The sequence below is a fragment of the Grammomys surdaster genome, unplaced genomic scaffold, assembly GCF_004785775.1.
Source record: "Grammomys surdaster isolate TR1022 unplaced genomic scaffold, NIH_TR_1.0 126158, whole genome shotgun sequence".
NCBI lineage: Eukaryota > Metazoa > Chordata > Mammalia > Rodentia > Muridae > Grammomys > Grammomys surdaster.
This window is the reverse complement of record NW_021620966.1, coordinates 9812750-9824656: the sequence shown is the minus strand read 5'-3', so window position 1 is coordinate 9824656 and position 11907 is coordinate 9812750. Positions and strand designations below refer to the sequence as shown.

The 11907-nt window shown below is 41.7% G+C and overlaps 1 protein-coding gene across 1 annotated transcript in view; it reads left to right on the top strand.

Annotated features, from left to right (window-relative positions):
• Nucleotides 1–9313, top strand: part of Palmd (palmdelphin) — a 48677-nt gene extending 39364 nt beyond the window's left edge. Inside the window, exons 4-8 of the mRNA XM_028757408.1 lie at nt 455–569; nt 710–743; nt 860–970; nt 4049–5149; nt 8945–9313. Of these exons, the coding sequence (XP_028613241.1) occupies nt 455–569; nt 710–743; nt 860–970; nt 4049–5149; nt 8945–8988 (1405 nt within the window). The 3' untranslated portion in view covers nt 8989–9313. The remainder of the gene's footprint in view (nt 1–454; nt 570–709; nt 744–859; nt 971–4048; nt 5150–8944) is intronic.
• Nucleotides 9314–11907: the final 2594 nt, after the last annotated feature.

The following is an 11907-nucleotide window of genomic DNA, read 5'->3' as shown; positions in this document are numbered from 1 at the left end:
AGAGAGAGAGAGAGAGAGAGAGAGAGAGAGAGAGAGAGAGAGAGAGAGAGAGAGAGATTGGTGCCCAGTGAGTTCTTCCATTCTTCCATCTCTATTTGATCTGGGTCCTCAGTCCTGGCTATAGTGGGTCTCCTCGCAGACAAGCCCAACAGTATGCTCTATTAATGTCCTGGGGATGAGTTGATCCAACTGATCATCAAAATTAACCTTTATAGCTGAGAAGTCCCTATGTAAAACTAAATAAAATAAGTAAGCAGACTTAGATTAAAAATTGTTCAAGTGCTGGAAACCTTCTGTGCATTAGGTGTGGTACCTGGTGTGAAACTCTGAAGCTCAGGCCGATGCCATGTGCGTGGAAGATGTCTCATATGGGTCTGCATATGAGAAAGATGCATCTGAATCCCCTGCATGCACCGCATTAAGCATTTAAAAATCTATCCTTTTTTCATATCAGACTTGAGAAAGAGATCCAAGATCTTGAGAAGGCTGAACTGCAAATCTCAGTCAATGAAGAGGCAATTCTAAAGAAGCTGAAGTCCATCGAGAGGACCACAGAAGACATAATAAGAGTGAGTCTAACTCGGCTTAAAACTATGATTTCCTCAGAAGAATCCACAAACACTACACATCATAATCCTTCAAAATATTTCTATATGCATATTTTTATTTTTTTAAACTAATCTCATCCTGGAAATCTTTTATCTTACAGTCTGTGAAAGTGGAAAAGGAAGAAATCCCAGAAGGTATGTTTTTAAGCAGCCTGTTTCAGGTGAAGCAAGGTAGTTTTCATAAAATCACTGGCCTTGTTTCACCATCATCAATATCTTACATGTATTTTGAATTCATACCAACATTACAGAGTCAATTGAGGACATCTATGCTAATATCCCTGACCTTCCGAGTTCCTACATACCTTCCCGATTAAGAAAGGAAAGAAACGAAGGACCAGATGATGAACAAAACAGAAAAGGTATGTGAGAACCTGCATTGAACAACGTGTTCATTTCAGGTGTCTATAAGATTAGTGTATGTGTGTGTGTGTATGTGTGTGTGTGTGTGTGTGTGTGTGTATGTGTGTGTGATATGTATGTATTGTATTGTATGTGTTATGTATGTATTATCTATGTGAGTATTGTGTGTATTATGTATTTATGTATGTACTGTATGTGTTATGTGTGTATTATCTATGTGTGTATTATATGTATTATGTATGTGTGTATTGATGTATTATATATGTGTGTATTGTATGTGTTATGTATGTACTGTAAGTGTTATGTATGTATTATCTATGCATGTATTATATGTATTATGTATGCATTATATGCATTATGTATGTTTATTATGTATGTTATGTATGCATGTACTGTATATGTTATGTATGTATCATCATGCATATATTGTATGTATTATATGTATTGTATGCACATGGTGTGTGTGTGACTGTGGATGCACACAGGGCACAGCATTCATATCGAAGTCAGAAGACAACTTTTGAGAGCCAGTTCTCTCTTCCTCCCTTGTTTGAGGCAGGGTTTCTCTGTGTCTACCAGTGTACAGCATACTGCAGGCTATCTGACCCACAGGTTTCAAACCAGTTCTCCTGTCTCTGCATCCCTCCTCACCTATACCATCCCATCTGGCTTTTTTTTTTTAATGTTAGTTCCTGGGATTGAACTCAAGTCATCAGGCAGCAAATGATTTTACCCACTAAGTCATATCCTTGGTCCCCTCAATTTCAGATTTTATAGTAAGTCTTCACAGCTTGGTTGTTTCCACTCTAGGCAAAGGTCCATTGTACAATGTTCCCATGGTGATGGATCCTGGGGCTTGCACAGTTAGAGATAATGAAGGTGGCATATTTATTCCATGCATTTTGCTCCTGACCAACACAACCAGGAAGTAAGATAAGACCTGAGACAGCCAAGAAATGCTTTGAAACTTCTCTGCTCAAAAATCTCATCTGGTAGATACTGAGTAATTGAAATATTTTTTTTAAAGATTTATTTATTTTTTATATATGAGTACACTGTAGCTGTGTTCAGACACACCAGAAGAGGGCATCAGATCTCATTACAGATGGTTGTGAGCCACCATGTGGTTGCTGGGATTTGAACTCAGAACCTCTGGAAGTGCAGTCAGTGCTCTTAACCACTGAGCCATCTCTCCAGCCCCCAATTGAAATATTTTTTAAGTGAAAATGTCTTTAGGGAAGGTTGAGCATTATTTATCTTCATGGGATAATGATTTTCATAAAAACAAATGCAGTGAAGCCTTTGGGAAAATGAAGGTTTGGCCACAGAGGAAAACTTTGGATTTTAGAATTGAAGGAGAAGCTATTCTCTGTCTGCAGGGAGCAGCCAGCATTCTCTCTACAGATATTTAATGAGTAAATACTATACACCAAGCTCACTTAGGCACATGGTAGGTATTCACCAAATTAACCATTTAGAAAACTGAGGCAGAGATGTGAGGCAGGGAGACGAAGGACAGGGATCTTGCAGATTTAATTGGGTACCCAGGGAAAGCTACATCCCATCAGGCAACAGAGGAGACAAGAAATACAAGATGAGCTATAGGAAAATATACCAAAAGCAAGCATTCACACATTCTAATTCTACAAAGAATGCTGTTCTCTCACCTGTTAAAATTCCAGCCATGGGACTCTTGCCTGGGCCATGAGACAGACTTCAACCCTCTGCACCCTCATCCCCCCCTAACACCCTCCCCCTTCACCAGTCACCTCCAGGACAGTTCCTATTGCTCTATGTTAAGCCTTCCATCTACTTAAAAGTGGTATTAAATTAGGAAAATAAAGGGGGTGGCTAGAGAGAGGGGTCAGCAACTAAGGGAGGGAGCACCACCTACTGCTCTTGCAGATGACCTAGGTTCAATTCCCAACAGCCACATGGTAGCTCACAACCATCTATACGTCAAGTTCCAGGAGACCTGAAGCCCTTCTCTAGCTTCCTCAGGGACTTAGCATGCACACGGTGCGTAGATATACATGCAAGCAAAATAGCCATACACATAAAATAAGGGTTTGGGTTTTTTTAATGTTTAAATTAAATTCCACCCTCTGCACTACTGTTACCACATGTTAGCCTCCTCCGCACTGCGAAGACCTTAGGGCACTTTACAGGGTCAGTAGGCAGCCGAGCTTCCAACAAGGATGAGCTTAACAAACTATACTGCTGGTATACCTGCTGCAGCCTACACTGTGGGGTTCTTCCTAAGTAAAGAGATTCTCCTTAATAAGTAAGCGAAAGTGTCTAAGTCTGGCTGGTTACGACTATTGATTGGAGAGGGGTATCTTTCGGTTCCCTTTGAAAATACCACCTATGTAGGTTTATTTCTCTTACTGACTCCTTCAAATTATTTTCTCAAAATGCTACACTTCCTAACATACCATGTTACCCAGAGTCAGTTGTTTTAGAACTAATTGGTAAAATCAGAAAAAAATTAAAGATGTATTATAGTGTATAGGTGTGCGCCTGAATAAGTTTCTGTGCATCACATTCATACAGGTGCTGTGGAGGGCCAGGATTCAGATCCCCCGGAGGTGGAGTTAAAGAAGGTTGTGGGCCTCCTCACAAGGATGCTGGGAATGTAGCTCAGGCCTTCTGTAGAGCTGTCTCTCCAGCACCCAAATCAGGATGATTTGTGGGGAGGGTTCGCTTTTTGTTGGTTTGGGGTTTTTTGTTTTGTTTTGTTTTGTTTTGTTTGTTTGTTTGTTTTTTTGGTGGTGTTTTTGGTTGTTTTGTTTTTTGTTTTTTTGGTTTTTTTTGAGATCGGGTTTCTCTGTGTATCCTGGCTGTCCTAGAACTTGCTTTGTAGGCCAGGCTGGCTTTGAACTCATAGAGATTCACCTGCCTATGCCTCCTGAGTCCTGAGTGCTGGGATTAAAGGAGTGCACCACCACCACTCCACCACTGGGTTAGAGGTTTTTAAATATCATATAAGAGACTTTCAAAGAGTGTAAAAGTAAGCAAATTAGTTTATAAGAGAAAAAAGGAGTGCTAAACCGTGTGTTAAATTTGTCTTTTAACAGCTTTGTATGCCATGGAAATTAAAGTTGAAAAAGATTTGAAGACTGGAGAGAGTGTAGTTCTGTCTTCAATACCGCTCCCTTCAGATGATTTTAAAAGTACAGGAATAAAGGTGTACGAGGACCGGCAAAAATCAGTGTATGCAGTCAGCTCCAATCGGAACACAACCTACAACGGCACCGATGGCCTCGCACCTGTCGAAGTGGAGGATCTCCTAAGACAAGCCTCAGAGAGGAACTCTAAATCACCCACAGAGTACCATGAGCCTGTGTATGCCAATCCATTTTGCAGGCCTATGACCCCACAGAGAGAAAGAGTAATAAGTCCTGGACCAAAATTTCAAGAAAGGATAATGATGAAGACTAACGGACTGGGCAACCATGCAAATGAATCTGAGCACAATATGACCGACGGGCTCTTAGAGAGGAGAAGTAATGGTCCCACTCACACCAGCCCCACCCGGCCAACACCTCAGCCCCGATCAATGGTTCAGCAAGCGGAAGAGATGGTCCACACCCAGCAAAAGAGAATGCCAAGTCCCTGGGAAGAATCCAGCATCAGGCAGAGCGAGCATGAAGTTTCTCCAACAATGGGACTGAGCCCCAGAAGAACAAGCCCTGGGAAATCAGGGCCCCAGTGTTCTTCACCCCCTTGCCAGGAGGAGACAGAAGATGTCAGATATAACATCGTTCATACTCTGCCTTCTGATGTGGATGACAAAGAACCTGTAACGATGATTTTCATGGGGTATCAGCAGGCAGATGATAATGAGGAAGAAAAGAAGCTTTTGACCGGCTACGACGGGGTCATCCACGCTGAGCTAGTCGTGATTGATGACGAGGCGGAGAGTGATGAAGGACAAGCTGAGAAGCTATCCTACCATCCCGTAGCTCCCTGTAGTCAGGTTTACCAGCCAGCCAAACCAACCCCGCTTCCTAGAAAGAGATCAGAAGTTAGTCCTCATGAAAACACAAACCATAAATCTCTCCACAAAAATTCCGTATCTCTGAAAGAGCAAGAGGAACGCTTAGGCAGCCCTGCCCAGCACTCTCCCCTGGATGTTCCAGTAGCTGGAGATGGGACTGAGGATCCTTCTTTAACAGGTAATAAAAATGACAAGGCATGCCACTGCTGTTTGCTCATGTGACAGTCTTCTCTGTCTTAGTGGATGCTCTGACTTTCAGCGTCTGTGACCACCTCATAAACTAATATCCACTGGACAGCTTTTATTAACGCTGATCCCAATTATTATCCGAAGAGCAAAGTAAGTCACACCAAAAGATACCGAAAGTGGAAACTCCGTCTTGCTTTGTTTTCAAATTGCATTGGCTGCCTTTAGCTACTGTGTCTTCTGGGAGGGAACAAGAGGGAAGAACTGGGGTTGCTAATTAATGTGCTGACCGCCGGAAACATACTTTTCCCAGCGGAATCCGATGACAGCTACTCGCCTGTCTGTGACTTACATTTTACACATAGGTTAATAAGTAGCCTTAATTTTACAAGGAACTAGAAGACACATACTACTTTCTTTGAGTTTTACTACTCAGATACATCTCCTTTCTCTATACTTTTATAGGTTTACTAACTTTGGTTCTTTAATTTTCTACACTTTAAAATTTTTATCTTGCATCATCTGTGACTCAATTTTTCATAGTCTTCTCCAATTTGGGGTAGTTATTTTTTTTTTCTGTTTTCTATATAGCCGCATTTCACATTCTCTATGACTTTTTATGGCTTTGTATCTCTTGAGCTATTTTAACATTGAATGAAAAGTAACTGTAACACTTTTTCTACACTCTGACAGCTCCTCTATTTCAGATTCCTTGTTGTCACTCAGATATAGAGAACTATTATCATTTATAGAAAAATGAGTAAGAATCTGACAAAAACAATAAGAATAACTAGGTTTACCTTAGCTAAAAATCTCTAATTCAAATTATACAAATGCACAGGTTCTAAACATTAGAAATGGAAAGTAATTTTAAATGTTGCTAATTGAAGAATGACCACTAAAAAGCCATTTGAGCAAGTAGAACCCGATAGTTTTATAGAAGTGTGTCAGGACCTATACAATTCAAGATACTTCTTCCTCATTGAACCATAAGCCCAATCTTGTTTTGATAATAACATCATAATAGGGACCATTATTTTCAGTTCTTGAGTTAGATGAACCATCATAAATTTTAATCATCTGAAGGATTTCTAACCTCTTGGGAAATGTTCCCTCTATCTTCCTCAGAATCTGGGGTAATGTTCCCTCACAATGGAAAGCTGCAGATACTAAGTTTCTTTCCTTTTAAAGAATTGGCTTTGTTTGCTGGTCAAATGTTTCTTTTGAAATTCATTCTTAAAACAATGCATGTAACTAGAGAAAGAATCGCTCTATTTATGGTCTGAAGTATTGTCATGACCCACTATAAAAAAAACCAAAAAAACAAAAAACAAAAAAACCTCCCTGTTTTGATGTTGGATTTTAGCCAACTCCTTCAAACACCCCTACTCCTTCTTCCCTAACCATATTAACACATTTACCCCAAGAAAAATGACAGGAAGTGACTAATGTTTCCAGACAACACTAATCATGCTACTGAAATAAAATTATGAAAACAGGAAAACCTATTCCAAAGTAACAATACAAAGTCCTGTGTTATCTAACTAAGTATCTTGTGAAGAGAATGCTCCAAATTCCTTACCCTTCACTGGGATATTGTTTTACATCTCTGCCTTCTAATTCATCACATAGATCACAGAGTGGAGGTGTTAGTTTGAATGAGTTTTAAAAATAAGTCACTCAGATTATATCAATGCTTTCAAATGCTTTCAGGGGCAGACTACCTACATTGAGAACAGAGCTAGTACATTGTACTTTTCAGCATGCACACATACATATATACATGCATACATACATACAGAGAGAGAGAGAGAGAGAGAGAGAGAGAGACTCTCTTAAAAAAAACTGTATGTAAGTGGAAACTAGTCCAGCATGGATAGTCTAGCAACAGCGTATTTTAGTAAAATGTTAAACACTATGAAACATGACAGAAATGTTTATGTAATCTTATGTCTACCTGTTTGTATAAGCATGATATGGTCCCAACACACCCACTACTATATAGTATATAGCTTCTGTAAGCTTTCTGTGAGATCACAATAACCCTGACAACAGCAACTACACAATTTGCTTTCTTTGGTAGACCTCACACACCTATTCTTGTTGGGGCTCAGTTCTGTGATCGTAGAGATATCAATGGTACTTCAAGATGAAGAGGCAGAAACACTTTAGCTCTGGAGCATTCACACATCATTGATTCAGAAACGGCCAGCAGGGATCACGGGAGACTGAGCATGAAACACAAATCTCTCTCCCACCAAGTTTAAGCAGCGAAAACTACGTAGCTAAGTGGATGGAGGAAGTCAAGACTGGGATCATAGAAGAGCAGAAAAGAGGGGTCAAGAGGAGAACTAAAGGCACACTATTTGGGGGAGCATTCTTGCATTGACTGGGCATGCTCTCTCTCCACACTATTGTCACAGGCTTGGAGAAAGGGATCCTAGTATGCCCTGGGACACAGGGAGGACTCTATCTGCAGACTCTCAAGATGGGGCATAACTATAGGGAACAGGATTTTGCCCCTGCCTTAAAACAGACCTTTAAACAATCCCTTATTCTTTCTCTCTCTCGGCATTGGTAATGCAAGGGGCTACAAAACCCAAGAACAGCCCCTCGTGAAGCCGTGCCTCCTGGCTGATCTGCTGTGGGATTGCAGGCTCCTGCTCAGAGGTCACCACCCAGCAGCTTTCAGCAACAGAGCCCTCCCATCCTGCTGACTGAGCAAAGGAAATTCTCTCAAGATAGCAACACAAAGGACTAGTCTTGGTCTTGTGGTTAGAGGTGACTTTCTTTGTCACTTTTAAGTGAAAGTGATGCTTTTAACCTCTGTCACAGAGGGAACATGGCAACGAAAAAGATCTCATGACAGTGGCAGGTCCCCATCCCTTCTCATGTTTTTGTAAAAGGCCTTTTGAAGATAGGATCATTGCTTTGGTTGATGGGTAACTAATGTTTGGTTGATGGGCATAGAGATGGGAAAAAAAACAAGTCTTCTTTTATTGTTTCATTAAAACAAAATTGTACAATTAGCTAAGTGGCTGCTTCTTGGGCCATTTTACACACAAATGTAATATTACATAATTGATATAATCATTTGTTCAGTGCCTTGAAAGCATCTCACGACTTTAGAACATGACTGAGACAGCTATACTCAAAGGCCCTCAGTATTAAGGCATAGTACCAGAACACCAAATGAGTATTATCAATTCCACACCTACACTTTTAAAATGCTTCATCAGCAGTACAGCACACTCAAAGATACAGCTGCCATTCAAAAGCATAATCACACACTAACTACTAGTTCATCTCATTTCATACATAGATGTATTCTCGTCATTGCCTGTCCAAAGGTCAGAGAGCCTTTGGACAACCGAGCTTAATGATATTTTTTTTTATTTTTAATCACTAACATAGTTTGACGATCTTTTTTGTTCAGTGTTACGAAGTTAAGGATATGCACAAAAGACAGACATGGATGTAAAGGAATATATCTAGGCTGATAGTGAAAATACATGCCATCAGCCTGTACTGTGTTTGCTCTGCTCATTTTTCTGACCTTTGTAGGCATAGGCTCCTCCTAGTTCTGAACCTACGTCTGCCCTAAGTTAACCATAGCTCATTATTTCTGCTGTCTCTTTATGCTACTAAAACACTGCTCTCGCTGTTGGATAAAATCATCTGAGGTATGTTCTCAACTTTCCTGCCTTCTATGAAATGGCCATTTAGAGTAAAAATTGTGACTCTTTTATAACTTGCTTTCTTTTTATTTTTTTACTTTAATCTACAGCTTTAAGGATAAGAATGGCCAAGCTGGGGAAAAAGGTGATCTGAGAGCGGAGGTGCCCACCTGAATAACCTCTGAAGGAGAAGCCAAGAAATGCCTGAAAACTTCTCTTCTCGTACTTTTATTTCTTGCTCCTAAAGTCCAAAACTATGTAATTATACCCATAGCAAGCCACATAAATAAACAGTAGTCATTATTTGTTGGGGGGAATCCCCCCCCAGAAAGCTGGAGACAACAGATGCTAACTTTTCCAGTTACTTGGCATGACTCAGTGGGGTCAGGGGAACCAGTGTATTTTTATTGTATTGATACCAAAGCATTTCTAATAAGAGCTTGTTAAATTTAAGAATAAAGTTATTTAAAATACCTTGAGTATCTTAACTGGTATGGTAGTGTTGCTGAGGCAAAAGTCATACACAGGTGCACCTCCTCCCTAGAGACATCAACCTTCCACACTGACATGAATGCATTCTCTCAAAATCAGTAACTCCTTAAGGTAACTGCACCCTCGTGCCAAAGATCAGTTTAGTTGGCTCAGATGAGACTCAAATGAGATTGCACACATCCACAAGACGTACATAACAATCGTGCTTCTGCTCTGGGTGTGCTCAGGTTGGTTGTCTAGGAGACAACAGGCTCATTCATTCTTCCACAAGTTCCATCCTCTCTTTAACTCAGTTCAAGGTGCAACTAATGACTACAGCTTTTTGTTTTGTTTTTGTTTGTTTTATATAATTTTTATTGGATATTTTATTTACATTTCAGATGTTATCCCCTTTCCCCGTTTCCCCCCACATCCAGGAATCCCCTATCCCATCTCCCCACTCTTGCTTCTATAAGGATGTGCCTCCACCCACCCACACACTCCCACCTCCCCACCCTCGAATTCCCCCACACTGGGGCATCCAGCCTTCATGGGACCAAGGAACTCCTCTCCCACCTATGCCCGACAAGGCCATCCTCTCCTACATATTCAGCTGGAGCCATGGTGCTCCCAGGCTCCTGGGCTGGTGGTTTAGACCTTGGGGGCTCTGGTTGGTTGGTATTGTTGCTCTCCCCATGGGGCTGAAAACCCTTTCAGCTCCTTCAGTCTTCTCTCTAACGCCTCCATTGAGAACCCCATTCTTAGGCAAATAGATGGAACTAGAAAATACCATCCTGAGTGAGGTAACCCAATCACAAAAGAACACACATGATATGCACTCACTGATAATTGGATATTAGCCCAAAAGCTTGAAATACCCAAGATACAACTCACAGACCACATGAAGCTCATGAAGAAGGAAGACCAAAGTGTGGGTGCTTTGGTCCTTCTTAGAAGGAGTGACTCATTGGAGCAAATGTGGAGACAAAGTGTAGGACAAAAACTAAAGGACAGGTCATCTGGAGACTGTTCCACCTGGGTATCCATCCCATGTGCTGTCACCAAAGGTAGACACTGATGTGGAAGTCAGGAAGTGCTTTTTTTTTTTTTTGAGACAGGGTTTCTCTGTATTGCCCTGGCTGTCCTGGAACTCTCTCTGTAGACCAGGCTGGCCTCGAACTCAGAAATCCGCCTGCCTCTGCCTCCCGAGTGCTGGGATTAAAAGCGTGTGCCACCACCTCCCGGCTATGTGATTGGTTTGTTGTTGTTGTTGTTGTTGTTGTTGGTGGTGGTGGTGGTGGTGGTGGTGGTGGTGGTGGTGGTTTGGTTTGGTTTGGTTTGGTTTGGTTTTTTTGTTTTGTTTTTTGAGACAGGGTTTCTCTGTGTATCCCTGGCTGTCTTGGAACTCACTCTGTAGACCAGGCTGGCCTCGAACTCAGAAATCTGCCTGCCTCTGCCTCCCAAGTGCTGAAATTAAAGGCGTGAAGTGCATGTTGACAGGAGCCTAATCTAGCTGTCTCCTTAGAGGACTGCCAGAGCCTGACATACAGAGGCAGATGCTCACAGCTAACCATTGATCTGATAATGATTACAGCTTAAGGGAACTAGTAAAGAGCTGTCCATATTCTCAAACAGCACAAATCTGATCGAGGTGAATAAGTTAGAATCTTCACATTAAAACTAGGAAGACGAGTTTGAGGGCGTGTCTCAGCTGGTAAAAGTGATTGACATCCAAACACAAATTCAGCCCCCAGAGTCCATGTAAAAATGTTGAGCATATTGGTGTCGGGGAGAGAGCGACAGGAGGATCCCTGGGGCGCATTGGTCAGACAGGATGACCTAGTTGGTGAGCTCCAGTCCAGTGAAAGGCCTTTCTTAAAGGAGGTAGATGGTGTTTCTGAGGATAACATTCTGGATGGTTCTCCAGCCTCCACATACATGCATTAGTGTCCCCCTAAATGGACATGTGCAGCACGCCACTCACAGCCACTCTTCCAAGACGTTCAATCCTGACTGGAAAGAGAGTAATTCTGAGCCAATGATTACCCTGTCCTTCATCTAACATCCTCAAGATGGATGCCACATGGGACTGGAGAGATGGCTCAACAGTTAAGAGAACTGCCTCTTCTCCCAGAGGACCCTCAACCTCAATTCCCAGAACCCACATAATGGCTAACAATGCTCTGTAACTCCAATCTCGGGGGTGCGGGAGTTCTTATCCAGCCTCTGTAGGTACTGCATATGTGTGATACACAGACATAAATATTAATACAGGCAAAATACTCATACACATAAAAATAAATTTATTTTTTATAAGATTGCTTCCACTCATCTTTCCCTGGGCCTCCATACAGGTATACATGACCCAGGTCCAAGTTGAGTGATTGGCCCGTTTCCTCTCAGGACAGACACTGCCTTTCCCTGCTGGGATGCTGTATAGTAAGGTTTTCTCTTGCTTACTAGACTAGAGGCAACATTAGGTAAAATTAGCAGGTCTTCACAAAGACCAGCATTAGCCCATGAAGCATCTGTCCCACATGAGATGTTTTTCAAAGGCTAGCTGTTCTCTGGCAGGACAGGGCTCCTCTGCTAGCCTGGAAGG